General features: G+C 34.8%; 1 protein-coding gene across 2 annotated transcripts in view; it reads right to left on the reverse strand.

Annotated features, from left to right (window-relative positions):
* LOC134534995 (kelch-like protein diablo) overlaps positions 1 to 16,040 on the reverse strand; it is a 31,095-nt gene that overhangs the window by 1,033 nt on the left and 14,022 nt on the right. For both annotated transcript variants that reach the window (XM_063373804.1, XM_063373812.1), the window contains exons 8-11: positions 12,082 to 12,225; positions 9,251 to 9,384; positions 3,774 to 3,982; positions 2,917 to 3,104 (exon numbers count right to left, since the gene is read on the reverse strand). In XM_063373804.1, coding sequence (XP_063229874.1) covers positions 2,917 to 3,104; positions 3,774 to 3,982; positions 9,251 to 9,384; positions 12,082 to 12,225 — 675 coding nt within the window. The remainder of the gene's footprint in view (positions 1 to 2,916; positions 3,105 to 3,773; positions 3,983 to 9,250; positions 9,385 to 12,081; positions 12,226 to 16,040) is intronic.

The following is a 16,040-nucleotide window of genomic DNA, read 5'->3' on the forward strand; positions in this document are numbered from 1 at the left end:
AAAAACATCATGCAATGTTTACGCAAGAGGTTTTTTTTATCCAAATTTTTACGTCCTAAAATATAGGTGACGATTATGCGTGTGCGACGCTTATGCGATAAAAGAGGGTAAACAAAATTCAACTGGAAAAACAGCCAGTAATACATTAAATTATATCAATTAATTTCTAAATGCTAACATTTTCTTAATGCAATTAGCTTTGAATTTAAAAGAAATTAAATTCAGTAGAACCCTGTTACGTTTTACAAAAGGAAGGGAAAGAAAAAAAATTAAAATGTTATGTCCCAGAACTAAATTTTAAGGGCTTCTAATTTATTATATATATATATATATATATATATATATATATATATATATATATATATATATATATATATATATATATATATATATATATATATATATATATATATATATATATATATATATATATATTTGTATGTCAGAAAATTGTCAATAAATAGGTGCTTTAAAGATACTGTATCTACTCTATTGGAGCATTATTTGCATGGTTTTCATAAAAGAAAAAAAAAGTAGGCTTTTAAGTAATACTACCTTGAATTAATTTATTCCTATTGATACTAGACTTGTGTGAATATTCAAATAAAAAACATTTTATATTTGTATTCAATTTGACTTCTAATACTGTTTACACTTCAAAATAATGACTATTCAATTGGTTACAAATATTTTACATAACATATCTCATGAGTTTGTCCTATTCAATTAAATGTTGAGGTTAAGTCATTTGTGCTAATACCTAATAACCAATTCACATGTTTTAACAGTAACAGCATAACCAGGCAATAACATAAGCAGTTTTCGGCAGTTTCAACAAGCAATAAGTATTCTAAGTTATCTCACTACTGCCTCCCAAAACAGTTGCAGATAAATTGAGAGGGCAATAGAATATTTGTGAAATTTTAAATTTGGAAACAAACTATTACTTTTACTTGTTTTGTTCTACATACCCGGAGTTAGAAAAAATAATTTAACAACCATGGAAAAAAACATGGACACTTCTTTCTGAAGATCATTAAAAGTAATTGTGATAGTTGCAACGGTGTATAAATCTATAGTTACAATTCATCTACCAGTAAAATAAGCTTACTTGCTGTATGTATCTTTAAGAAACAGACGTTGCAAATCAAAAAATGGTTCCGGATTCCAAAGGAAATTAAATTAACAGAAAATGTTTTTGTAACGTTGCTGAACTAACATAACAATTACCTGGTTGCCATTAACAATGAAAACACCTGAAGAACTAAGATTTAAATATGTACATAAAAGTTAATTTAACCACTTAACATGTTAACCCGATTTAACTCGGGTTATATAAAGTGGTAATTTTATGCTAACCCGAGTATACTCGTGACACAATTCACTTTGCTGTCCTTCGTTATGTATCCCAAATATTTCCGTCGTGTTTCTTCGCTCTTGTAGTTTACTTTTTTCTGTGTAGATTGCGGCACATATCGACTATCTGTCTACACTTCAAGCTTTGTAACGAGATGGCAGCTCTGTGCGCTTGCCGACACGCAAGATGATAAGCGTGTTCATGAAACATTCGTAACTTACACCTGTTTGTTTACAAATATTATTAGGTTATTATTTCCGTGACAGGGTGCAGTATCTATTTAGATTTCATTACCTTACCGCGCACAGTGCAGTGATCAGAGAATAGCAATGGTACTGTTTTTTCGAGATTTTTGCGACACTCAAGTAGACAATTTCTTTTGTTTTCGTATGCGTATTTCATAAATAATTGTATGAATATATAAACTGAATATTTTTTTTTTTTTTTTAAATGAGTTTTGTCATGGATATTGCCATACGTTTTGCGATGTTTTCTTTTGTATTCGGGTACGAATGTACTCTATTCATGTACATTATTTTCGTATTGGGACATTTTTATGGTTTTTTTCCAGACTGTGTGACAAATAATGTGTACTTATATAAACTTTGTTTCATGTATATTATTAATTGTATTGTTCTTATTTAATATTTTGGCCATTCATTACTGGCATATGTAATTTTGGAATACAAATAATTTTTTTTTTACTCTTCATTAGTGTATATTGTATAAACTTTTTGCATCAACATTTTGTAAGGATTTTTTCCTACAAATAATATGTTATTACTTAATGCAAACGTAATTAATTACACAAAATAAAATCAATTCACAAAATATGACAAAATATTACATGATTTGCATTTCCGCTGCAAGAATAACATATTTACGCCGACATAATGACTGGCCAAGTTAACTCGGGATAAATATGTGGTAAAATTATCGTACTTCACATTTTATAAACAAACAAATTAAAAAAAAAAAAAGGCCAACTGTTGTTCGTTACATTTCTAAAGCACTTTTCTATTTAGTAATAAAAAAAAGTTATTTTTTCGGAACAACTTTTGAAAATGTTATTGGAATGGTAAGTGGTTAATCACCATCTTAACAATTACAGCTTTAAAAATAAATCTTGAATTTTTCATCAAACTGACTGCACTTTGCAGTTAGCAAAAATTTTCTGAATCACATGTAGAGTACCGAGAAGCCACTCCACTACTTTTTCTTTTTTTTCCTATCCCTAAATATTTGTTAAAGGAATTGAAAAATTTATTTTTGTGGGATTCCAATTCTCATTCTAACTATTCAATTACAATATTTGTATTCAAACAAAAAAAACTTATGTTCGCACAAGCCCAATTAATACAAATCAGTAGGTAACTATTTGGTTTAATTGACAATCTCTACATAAAAATAATTAATAAATCTATTTTGGGATGTTACAAGCATTCAAAGAAAACACTGGGACTGCTACATAGTAAATCGGTTATTACAAGCAGTAAAATATTAATATTAAAAGCAGGAGCCTTGTAACAGGGTTCTACTATATACACTGTAATTGTTACCAGAAGTAGTTCTCCGTCTGCGGGGCACGCATGACGCCCACCCCTCCGCCCAGGCGGCGGTAGTTCATAGACCCGCACAACCTCCATTGGTTTTGGTCCGTGTCATAGACTTCTATCGTCTTGAGGTACGCGGTGCCGTCAAAACCGCCCACTGCGTACAGCTGCCCATTGACAACCGCCAGACCGACCTGACAAGTAAAATGCAATGAGAGGCTACGTAATATTATTCTTGAGAAATAGTGAAACACCTAATGAGCTCGGTAAGTACCTTGACCCTGGAAGAATTCAAATTTATTTTTATCCAATAAAAATTTGTAAACACGTAGAACATATAACACAATTTAGATCAGGGTTAATTTTAATGTACCCCATCATATTTCTGTAAATAATCTGTACCTGATTCTGTATATGTTTGAATATTTTATAAAAAACAATTTTGATGGACATACAAATTGTTAGTTAAATTTTTAATGAATAGTCAGGGTGTCAGCATTCTGGAAAGTCAGGATAAAATATCGAAAAGTCAGAGAAGTTGAAATTTTCCAAGAAGTCAGGGAATTTACTTAAAATCCTGGAAAAGCCATGGAAATTTCCCAGTGAAAGTATTTCGAGAGGGAAATTCCATGCACCAGTCTGCCACTATCAGGCTTTTTTTATATAGTAGTGCATAGTCATCCACACTATAAAATAGCATATGCAAGGTTATATTATAATTATGCCAGTTATGTATGGGTATGGTGGAGACTGGATTTGTGTGGAAACCTTGATAGTGAACAAAAATGTTAGTTTTGATAAACGTTATCAAATATCAGAAGTAGCCAGGGTATTGAAAACGGTATCAAGCACAAAGCACGTACCCCGCTCCGGCGAGAAGTCATGGCCACGATGGGGCTCCAGGTGTTGGAGTGGGGGTTGTACCTCTCGGCGCTCGACAGCTCCATGCAGTCGTCGCGGCCCCCCACGGCGTAGATCAAGTTGTTGAACACGGCACAGCCCAGGTGCTTGCGCCTCGTCGACATGGGGGACACGGGCGACCACTTGTTCTGCCTGGGGTCGTACCGCTCCACTACCGCACACACCACACGCCCGCACGTCAGCTATCCCTCGAGCTACCGAGCGACATGCTGCGTTCACATTCGGAGTCCATCCACTCCAGGAATATGCTGGGATACTTACTCTTCCGAACAACAGGACATGGCAGATTCCTTCCTCAATTTCCTTGACTTGTCGACATTTTTTGGCGCAATACGGCATACTAATAAGCCATTAAAAGAGTCCTGTTTCAGGTAATTTTAGATATTCAGCAATATTTGTATATATACCACAAATATTGACGAAAACAAGTAAAAATATTAATGTTTGCTTAATAAACACCTAATTTTGTCATGACCAATGGCTTGAGTTAAGCTAATTATTGTTCCTAGTTTCGGTTTTAAAAAAAAGGAATAATTAACTAATATACACTGATATTTTTAGGTAGATAGACTACCTATTTTAGCAGTTTCCATGGTGGGACTTTTCGAAAATTTTTATATAGTTTTTCATTTCATGGTCCATTGACCCCAAATCTATCAACTCAAAAGCTGTGTGTGTATAAATACACACATGTACATAGCACATTTTTATTGACATGATAACTGCCATTACTTTACACAAAACACTTCTAAACTGAAAATTAAATATAGTAATTGAAAATCTTGGGTGAGTTTGATAATAGGCAAAATCCAACCAAAAAAGTAGAAACGGGGAAGGTTTTTTTGAAAAACCAGAAAAAACACTATAACTCCCATAATATGATGAATATCTCATTTTTTTTATTCTACAAGGGTTGGAACTTTAATAAACTATTTATTTACAACTGATACAAAAAAGATACATGTTTCCAAATTATACTGTCCTTCAATGTGTACAACCCATTGCCAGCGATGTGGAAGTCGTAGGATACCTTTAGCAGCACCTGTTACGTTGATAGTTCAAATGGTGCTGTCTACTGCCTGAAGAATTTCTGGAACAGTTCTGAAGCAAATGCCATGAAGTGGTTCCTTCACCTTAGGGATCAAGTCAAAGTCACAAGGGCATAAGTCCGGGGAGTATGGCGGATGGTACAGCACTTCCCAGCCCCATCGATCGAACAAATTAGCCACAGTTTGCGCTGCATGCGGCCAAGCATTGTCCTGCAAGATGATGTGTGGGTTCTGCAGAAAGTGTCACCGCTTCTTTCACAAACCTGGTCACAAGTTGTGTTCAAAAAATGAACAGTAATACATTGATAGTGTGCTGTGAGGGAATGGTATGCGTTAGGATAACAATATCACTGTCGTACACAAGAATCACTATAACTTTCACATTGCTGGGGTTCTAATGAACTTTTGATTAACAGGGTGAACCACAATTACAGCATTTGTTCTATTGGCGTTTCAGTTGTGGCTCATACGATTTGACCAATGTCTCATCCAGTATAATGATACGGCGTAAAAAAAAACCTCCTTCGCGCTCATAGCATTCCAAGTGGTTACGAGCAGCGTTGTATCGTAGCCATTTATGCATTTCTATCAAATCATGTGGAACCCATTGAGATGAAAGTTTTCTGCTGCCCAAGCTTTCCAGAATGTGAAGCATAGTCGTATGCGCTAGTCCTGTCTCTCCGGCTAGCTCACAAATCATATGGCATCGATCACTGCCCAATAACATGGCAAGAGCATACACTTCTTCACAGACATTAGAATGACCTGACCTATGCATGTCTGCCACATTTCGCTTTACCAACCTCGCCACTGTTCTGTAACACAATGCAGTTTCCCCGCAAGCCTCTTGAAGACTTTGATGATACTGTCATGCTGTATGAGCTCTGGCACATTTAATGTTTATCCATCTCCGTTGTTCCTGTTTCGAAAACTTTGTGACAACACTACATCCAACCGCCAGCTAACATGAGGCTCTGTACTACTTGTCAGTGCGCATGCGCGTGATGTGGGAAAGGAGAGTCCATTTTCTCTGTTGTAATGTAGGTATGTTACTAACATCTTGTATAAACGACATTATTTGGTTCTGTTGCATGTTGTCTCTACAGCAGTGTTGACTCTATTAAAGTTCCAACCCTTGTATTAAAGCATGTAGGAATAATGCCAAACACTTATCTCAAAATATATTTTTGATAAAACCAACCTTAACTGCAATAAGTGGAACAAGGGTTCAAAGACAAAAAAATTAATATGTCCCTTATTAAATAAACTATAAAATATATAACAATTAACTGTAAATCTTCTAAAAATTATCTAAAACTTTGGTCTGCAAAATTTTTTGATAAATACAGGGGTTGGATTTAAAAAAAAAACTTCTGTACCATGTACATTATTAAACCATTATTAATTATTTCAAACTTTCTCAATATTCTATAAAACATTTGTCTGGCTTAAATTTTTATACAACCAATCGTTATTTTAAGGGGTGGAAACAACAAGATTCAAAATTTATTTTTTTTAAAAATACAAAAGAAATCATAACTTTTTAAAATAGGTATACTATCAAATCCATTATAATTTGTTGTAAAAATTCTAAACATTACCTAAAACCTTTGGCTGAAAAAAATTTTGACGATACCAACTATTATCGTAAAAACTAGGGATGAAATAAAAAAATTTAAAACTTCTTTACTATAAAATTTGTTCGATTTTATTTTAAACCATCGTAATATTACCTTATACTTTGGTTCAAAGCAAATTTTTATACAACCATGTATTAGTGCAAGGGATGAAAAATAAGTGTTTGAAGGTCAAAACAATTCATAACTACCTTAGTAGGCATATATTAAATTTGTTCTGAGATATTCAACGCTGGATGTAGGTATTGAGTTAAAAACATTCTAAACACTTTCGTGTTTAATAAGTCATTTTGGGATATTGGAAAATACATAGGATGTCATGTACATTAAGTTATTAAAATGCTCCATAATATTATAGAAGATTCCTTAAAATTTCCAGAAGAAATAGGTACTAAGCATAAAAGGTATTTTTAAAATGGGCATCCTATATGTTAATGTTAAAAGTTGAATTATTGTTTCATTTAAAATACAATTCTTTTAACTGTTAAAAATGATTTTTTACAATCATATCACATGTTAGAATGCTAAATTAAGTTTAAAATTATATGTTATTTATAGTTTTCTTATTTTTAAAAGTTATTTCAAATTCTGAGGTTAGTATTAGGTTCTCATGAATACCAGGTATTTGTATTAGGGGTGAGCCGATAACCACATTTGCCGAACATGCCGATGCCAGAAATGTGATACCGATCATGCTAATTTTTTTTTGACCAATTAATGCTTTTTTAAGTTAGTTGTAAAATATGCTCCAAATTACTTGAGTTAAATAATTTTACTTGAAAATACTCATTACTGAATACCCTAAACAAATAGGTTACATATATTTATATGACAAACTTTTGATTTAGACTCTGATTATTAGTTGTTCCCATAAACTAATCTGGAAATCTATTAATCCCTTTAACAAAATCTATAACACACTGTTGACCAACTAATCATCATCGTCACACCATTCAAAAATGAATGTCTGTTTACATTTTTCCGCTTTTTGGCGCGATTTAAAATGCTTTCTGCTTGATATTAGGACGCTGTTCCAACTATATGCCAGCGCCCCCGGCTGACGTGGTATGGCCACTCACGTAAGGCTGTTCCAAAGACCGCCACCGTTCGCCCAATCATCTGCTTGCTTTTGTATTTATTCGGTGTCGCTGTTCCAAGCTGACGTCAGTACCCCGAGCGGTGTGCGTAGACTTTAAAACTTCACCTGTTTGTCTTATCTATCCACACATTATGAATAATAAAATAATAAAACGCTGTAGTTTTATGTATTTTTACAGTATATTTTTGAGTTTAACATTATAACGTGAGCGTTTGTAAGCTTTTGTTTGCTTTAGTGCATTTATGACTAATGTTCAGTGGCGGCCATGTTGCGGTGTTTGCTTACCAGTGACAAGACAAGTATTTTACCCAGTATTTAAATTTCGCTTAAAACCACTGCGATTTCACGTTTTAATACTAAATTTCGTGTAAAAACGCTGTGTTATGGCGATTTCGCGTAAAAACTGTATTTTACGGTGATTTCGCGTTTATCGGCGTTTAATCGCGATCGCGAAAAGAACAGGCCCCTATGCATGACTTATTAAATGGTTTGGTGTGCTTTTATTTACTCATTTTTAACAAACGTACTTTTCATGAATGTGTTTATTTTTTAAGAATAACTTTACTTAATTTAATTTTTTATCTGCAGAAAGGATTAAAACACATAAGTAACGTAATTGTAACTTAAAAACGTCAAGCAACAGTTCTGAAGCAAAAAATGTCAGCGCTTTTGTGTTACGTAGAGATTTTTTTTGTCTTCAGAAAGCGTAATCGGCAAAAAGGATCGGCATGCATGAAGCCGATCATGCAAATGACAAAAATGACCGAAATCGGCCCATCTTAATAATCGGCAATCGCCATCGGCTCACCCCTAATTTGTATTGAATGGAAAATTCGGTAAGTAAAATTTCAGATTCTGAATTGATGGCTTCAAATGATAATTCTTTTATTCAGATTTTTAATGGAAGAATCAGTGGTGTCAAAAATAGTCAGCATGAAACATCACTCACAAAATCATCACATAATTGAAAACTAGTTCCAGCCATGGAAAAATTCAAAAGTCCTACCATCAATCAGGGTTGGCTCATTTAAACCACAATGGTTTAAACTACGGTTGAAACTACAGTTTAAATCAAGTGTTTTTTTTAAATGTATTTTTAAATAGAATATCTTAAGAAATTTTGGTGAAAGGTCTAATTCCTCTTTAATAACAATAGTTTGCTCATTAATGTTTCTTGAGATTTACAGAAACAAATAATTATATAATAATAAAGATCTCATTTAAATTATCTGAATTGTAAATTATACCCGGCTAAATAGTACTCTAAAATTAAATTATATTGTAAATTGTAGTCAAAAAATAAAAAAAGAGGAAATAAATTAATTAATTTGTTATTTAAAAAAATCCTATTTTGTGGGAAATCCCTGACTGTACTGTAAATCCCCATTCTTTGGGGAACACATATTCTATGGAGAACCTCCTCCCTTCTAGAAATACCCTTTATGTGGTTAAGTCCCAGTCCAATGTGCAAATTTGTTAGACTTCAGTTCTTTAATGTGATTCAACATGAGTGGCAGAAAGCAGGATGTTGTTTAAACCAGAAAAACATGGTTTAAACTTTTTAATAATAATAAAAAACCAGTTTTTTTTTCAACCCTGTCTATCATGCATACGTAACTACATAACACAATTACCTGTGTTCAAGGGGCACTGGCCATCAGAGCCTCCGATAGCATACAAGTATCCACCCAGCACTGCGACCGCCACACCAAGTCGACGTGTTGTCATTGGCGCAACTTTGCTCCACTTGTTCTCTTTCGGATCATACCTGTCACATTAAATACAATTCACTTTTTTTTTTAAACTGGACACACATAAAATAAAGGTACATCATAGTCTAAGATTTAAGTACTGATGATCCACTATAATTTATAGCAACTATTGGTATGTGAATGTAAGGTTATGAAAGATTATTATAAGATTACAGATTAGATAAAAAAAAATTATTCGCAGTAATTTTGATTGACCTTCACATGAATTAACATAATTTCTTTACTGCCCTACAATACAGCAATACAGAGGTGAGAATGCTACTATCTTGCTGACACCAGGAAAACTTAAATCTCCAGCTTCTGTGAGAGAAATACTGGGCAATTCTGTCTGGCCAGTGTTTTAAAACAAAATGAAAGCAGGTCCTCAGTCATTTAGAAAAAAAATATATTTTAACTAATAAAAATTCAATATTTTTTTCCAAAAGTTCTGCCTGAATTATAAATATGCTCATATAAAAAAACACATATATATTAAAATTAATGAACAAAAATTAATACGTAGATTGGTACACAACATTAACAGGATGTCCAGCAAAACCTACATACAGAATTCAGTAACTTCTCCATCTATGATAGTTCTTTTCGCTACATACTAACACTGCCATACTAGATACTACATATTCTTCAATGCTGTGATAACAAAATACCTGCACAGTATTCACAAGATTATATGGTGAATTGCAATCAAGCCCAAAATAACACAGAAAAGCATTTCAAAACACTTCATAACACAAAAATGCAAGTTAAAATACACCACATAGCACTGAAATGAAAGTTAATACACTATATAGCACCAATATGCAAGTTATATCATGGAATTAAGTAGCATTGAACCAATACTCAATTCAAATCATAAAAACAAAAGTAACCTTTTAACGTTTGAAATTCAAGGAATGACATTTCCGGACAAATAATTGTACCACAATGCTTGGATCAGAAAAGTTTGGTTGTGACCGCAAAAGGCTTCGTTCAGGTGAGATCACCAAGCTCTGGAAGATGCTTTGAACAAATGGTTAAAAGAAGTACAATCAAAAAATGTTCCAGTAACTGGCCCAATGTTACAAACTAAAGCAAATCAGTTTGCAGTCCTTATTGGACACCAAAGACTTCTAAGCCAGTTCAGGGTGGTTGCACCACTTCCGGGAACGACATGGTATATCAGGGAAGGTTGTGTGTGGAGAGAATAAAGATGCAGACAGAGACAGCAAACCAGTGGAAGGAAGAAAAGCTGGAGAGTATTTTTAAGTCGTACTCATTAGACAATATTTTTAATGATGATGAAACTGCAATTTTTTACAAGCATGTCAAACAGGACAATGCCATATAAAGGTGAAAAATACACTGGAGGAAAAAAAAGCAAAGGAAAGGTTGTCTGTGTTGTTTTGATTCAATGCCAAAGGAACAAAAAAATTGATAAACACATGACTCCCAGGTGTTTCAAGGGAGTGTCTTGTCTTCCTGCGGATTATGCCAGTAACACCTGTACATAGATGAGAGAACTCTTCTTGAATTGGCTGGTGAAAACTGATAAGGATATGAAAAAAAGAAGGAAAAAAATTCTTTTGTTAATAGACAACTGCGCAGCACACAGTGTTGTTTGACTGTAAAACATAAAACTGATGTTTTTGCCACCGAACAGCACATCTCAGTTGCATTGCAGCCCCTCGATCAAGGCATTATTCAGAATGTCAAGGGACATTTTCAAAAACACCTTGATGAGAGGTTGCTCATCAACATTACATTGAAAGTGCCCACCAACATCAATGTTCATCAGGCAATTGAGATGATCATAGGTGGATGGTGGAATGTTCAACAAGAAACTATTGCTAACTGCTGGAGAAAATCTGGCATTGTAAACTGTAACGCTGATGATATCACTGCAAATTCATCAGACCAGGATGTAAGCCACACTACAGCACAAACATGCAAAAGCAATGACATTGACCCTGAAGTATGGTAATAAATGTCATCCTCAATGCAGTTTGATGCTGTTTCATTCAAAGACTATGCCTCTGTGAATAATTAAATAGAAACGACACCAGTGTTGACTAAGAGTGACACAATTAGTTAAGTAATTTGATCATAGTCATCAAAAGCTGAATCAGATGATGATTCTGACTGTGAGGAGCCACCTGTGACAGCTACAGAAGCTATTCTGAGCTTAGAAAAAATTAACAAATTCATCTCTGAACACGAAAAGGAAATCTTTCTGACAAAGAACATTTTGTTCAATAGAGCATCATTCTAACTCAAAAACAAACTGAAATACCAGATTTTAAAAAATAAATAAACATCTAAGTACTAAAACTTGAGGTCCCTGTAAGTACTTAGTAATGAGATTCTACTGTAAAAATACATACATGTGGCCATATTGTGAAATTCAAGGGAATGGGAAATATTTTATTTTTTGAGAAAATTTATAATGCATGATTTTCTTGGATGGAATTTACCGTAAATTTAAAATTCCCAGACCATTCAAGGTTTTTCTTGATTTCCCTGATGCTGGACACTCTGAATACATACATACATACATACAAACAAACATGGTATACATGAGGTGTTTTTCTAAGGTAATTTTTTTTTTTTTTTCCATTTTCATTTCAAAAAGGTAAGAATGCTGCGAACAGACTGCGATGAAATTCATAGCATCTCTCGATAGCCCCTTTATAAACACATATAAGTGCGGTAATTACCTTTCCACGTGGTTGAGACACTGCACTCCGTCCTGACCTCCAACAGCGTACAGGAATCCATCAAGCACCGCAACACCAACACTGGTCCGACATGATGTGGTGGGGGCTACGTCACACGACCACTGGTTTGTCTGCGGGTCGTACCTGCACAATGAATAAAACATACAGATTGCTAGACCTGGGTGAATCATACGAAATTTCAAATACATTCAAACCCTCTCAAGAAAATTAACTTAAATAAAATCTACTGCATAAAAAATCTAGCACTCGATGTAAAAATTCATTCCAGTTGATTAAGTTTTCCCTGCTAATAAATAAAAAGTTTAAACTTGAAAGTACCTTGAGAAACTTCTTAACAGAGATTTACTTTCCCAAGAAGATATATAAATTATTATTTGTGTCTAATTTTATTTCAAATATGTAATCTTGTTTCAAATACATGATGAAAACTCAATTTTATTTTAGGTGTGGTGAAGGTGATTTATATCACCTCATGTCAGTATCAACATTGAAGTAAACAATCATTTTTGTACATCATGAATTGTACATACCCAACTGCAATATATTAATAGATAATTAGCCATAGTTCATTTAGACATGTGCCCAGTAAACAGCATAATGGTTAAACCATAAGATGTCAAAAACAAATATTCTGTTATCAGAAAAGTACCACATTTTCTGGATTTCTTAATGGATTATCTACTATAAATAAAATTATTTCTTCTTACATAGATTTACTCATTTTTATCACCCTTACTAATATCTAATACAAAAAAAAAAAAAGTGTGCATGGTTGCCACGCAGACAGAGAAAATGAAGGAAATTTGTAGGGTACACAAATATTTAAAACGTATTTAAAAATATGATTGTACAAGTGTGCAATCATACAAGCATACATGTGAGGTAGAGGTATGTGAGTGTATAAGAATGTGTGCCAGTATTTGAGTATTGAAGTGGGCGAGTGAGTAAGTATGAGATTGCACAAGTAAATAAGTGTAATTTTTCATTGTGCTCTGATGTCATAGCCTTGACCTATCTTCCTGGCTATGAAGAAGGTTCACTTCAAACATTTAGTACAGATGAATTGTTTTTTACGGGACACAAAACGACACTATAAATACAGTAAAACATTTTTGTTGCGACCCCATTTATTGAGACCACCTCTCTATTACAACCCGATTTTGAGGAACCGTGAAAAAATTGCTGAAAATCCGAAGAAAATCTGACAGAAAATAAGTTTCTTGTGGTGAGTAGCGTGTTACTGCGTTTCTCTTGCCGAGTGCTGTACTGTCGTAGGCAGCGCATATCTAAAAATACAGTAGAATCTCGTTATAGCGAGCACGGTAATAGCGAGAACACGGTTATAACGAGGTATTTTTGAGGAATTTACGCCGTGATCGCTTGTAGCGCGCTTTTGTTAATTGTCTGCTTTATCTCCACCCCTTTCGCTCGCCACTAGACATCTTGCCGTTGACGCGTCACATTCTTCAGCCGTGCAGTCGCCACCTAAGTGCGTGGCTTAAAAATAGAATCCCATCCTTTCTTTCTTTTATCAAACTTCCGTTAGTTATCTGTGCCGTGTGTAGACAAAGTTTGAGATTGGAACAGAAACAACGTAAGCGTAAGAAAGTATTTTTTACAAATTAGAAATATGTTTTTGTTTTTATAATCGCGTATTTTCACGTTTTTTTTTGGTTATCTTAAAAGAGATAATATTAAAAAGCCGCTCTAATGAGATTTGTTTTTTGGTTAACAAAAACTATTAATTATCAATTGTGTATATTCTATTTATTATTATTTACGCGACGTCATACTGTACGCGTACGCAATACGACTGGATTCGTTGCTGCAACATAACATAGCATGTTATGCGGTATTAGAAGTAACGAGTAACGTAACGATAGTAACGAGTACTAATTGTTATAGTAACGAATAATATATAAGGTTACGCATTTTTTCGTTACTTTTACACCTCTAGTCGGCACTACCGTATTTATTTCTGAATCGCTAGGGCAGTTTTCTTGTAACTTTTGTTTCGGTCAGTTGTTGGGGTATCTGTCCGAGAAAGGGTGGTGATGGTTTGAGTTTAATCCCAAATTTATTTTCTAAAAAAGTTGACAGGTTTCTTTAAATGAAAAGTATAGTTTTCCAGCGACTATTTCGTGAGGCGTACGTTCGTTGCCGCAGCAGCACTCCTGCTTTTTTGTAAGGAATTAAATCGTCGCGCTACACTAGCACCACCTGTTAGCAACATCCCGAACCAACATGGCCGCCAGCAGACAGCCCGCGTCGACGATAGATAGCAAGCAGGACAATGCTGCGTCGGCCGCTTGCTGAGATGCTATACTTACGTGGCTTGGTAGGGTATTCTGGTTATTTTTACGTAATCGGTGATCGCATCCGTACTTATGGGGTATCGTTTTAAAGAGAATTCACACATCTGCTCACATAAATTAAGATTTCGTTAATATAACCTGCTATTTTCCAATTATACAGGTTTAAACACAACTTTTATGCTATTTTCGGTTAATTTTTATTTTTTGGGGGCCAAAATGTGTCCAATTCGGTTATAGCGAGGACACGGTTATAGCGAGGATCAAACCCGGAACCGTGACACCTCGCTATAACGGGACTCTAGTGTAGATACCACTTCCTGTAGACCGCTGTCAGCGCTTGACAACCCCCATTCCACGTCCCTTTGCCAGCAAGGTGCAGATAAAGGTTTTTGTGGCAACGTGGTTACGTTTAGCTTTTTGCGAGTGTCTAGTGTGGTACGCAGTTAAGGCAAAGATAACTGCTGAATTTCTCTTGATTTTGATTACTATCGGTTGACAATGTTTCCTTAGTTTTTGAAGTTCGATTTGGTATATTTTCTGGCTTGAATTTGTTAACTATTGTTGATTACTTATGCAGGTTTTTTTTTCGATTTTGTATATTATGACTTTATAAATAATATACCATTAAATATTTATTACTATTAATACAAGGCAGGAAAAACCCTTCGGCCGCAGCGTGTGAACATGGCAGTCGGCCTCTCGCTCGCCCTTTCCCACCCTCTCCCCGTACTGTGCACTGCGGCCGATCTCGGATGCTGCTTGTACTTGTTAACAATCACGTTATCTGCTTCATTTTAACGAGAGTAAAAATATATTAAAACTGTCAGCAAATTGATAAAAGCTTTATGTGTCTGCATGACATGGCACAACACTGGCCCGCCAGTTGTTTTAATTCAAAACATGGCTAAAGAACTTGTATGGATCAGGCTGAAAACATCCGGCAATACATGTAGGTTATAAGGAATCTTGTTATGAATTGAGATGTTATGTTTTTCGACTAGATATACACAGCGACCGACAGGATGGACGCCCGCCTCAACTTGTTTTAACTGCCGCAGCGATGTTTATTTGACAGCTCAAGCAATTATCTTTTCCCGTGGGTTGACAGAAAAAAGTCGCTTCACCCAACATAAAAAAAAAAGGCTACGCCACTTATTCCCCACGCAGGAAACACACTGGCTGCCGTCTGTCTCCCCTGCATTTATCTTTCTTCTAACATTCCACGGCTCACCATTCGCGCGAGCAATAACGAAGCGACCACGCATTGGGCCATCTTATGCTTTGTTTGGTGACAGCAGCTTCATTTTATTCAGTATATTCCCTTTTCATAGGACCCTTGCTATTAAAATACATTTATATTTAAGTTTGAAAGCTTGTAAATTCCTTGCCAGAGATGACTGAACTCGGAACTTGGTGTGAAAAGTGACATATTTTGACATAACTTTTTTTTTGGGCTTGTTTGGAGGGGAGGGAGGGGTCCGAAAATATTTACAACAATCTTACCCCACCCTCACCCCTTAAGTAGCCCATTCATAATAGCCAAATTTTACGGGAGAAGGGAGGGTGAAAAGAGCATTTTCTCACTGAAGATTTTTCAAAGGGGAGCGAAGATGGGGTGTTATA

The sequence above is a fragment of the Bacillus rossius genome, chromosome 1 (assembly GCF_032445375.1).
Source record: "Bacillus rossius redtenbacheri isolate Brsri chromosome 1, Brsri_v3, whole genome shotgun sequence".
Classification (NCBI taxonomy): domain Eukaryota; kingdom Metazoa; phylum Arthropoda; class Insecta; order Phasmatodea; family Bacillidae; genus Bacillus; species Bacillus rossius.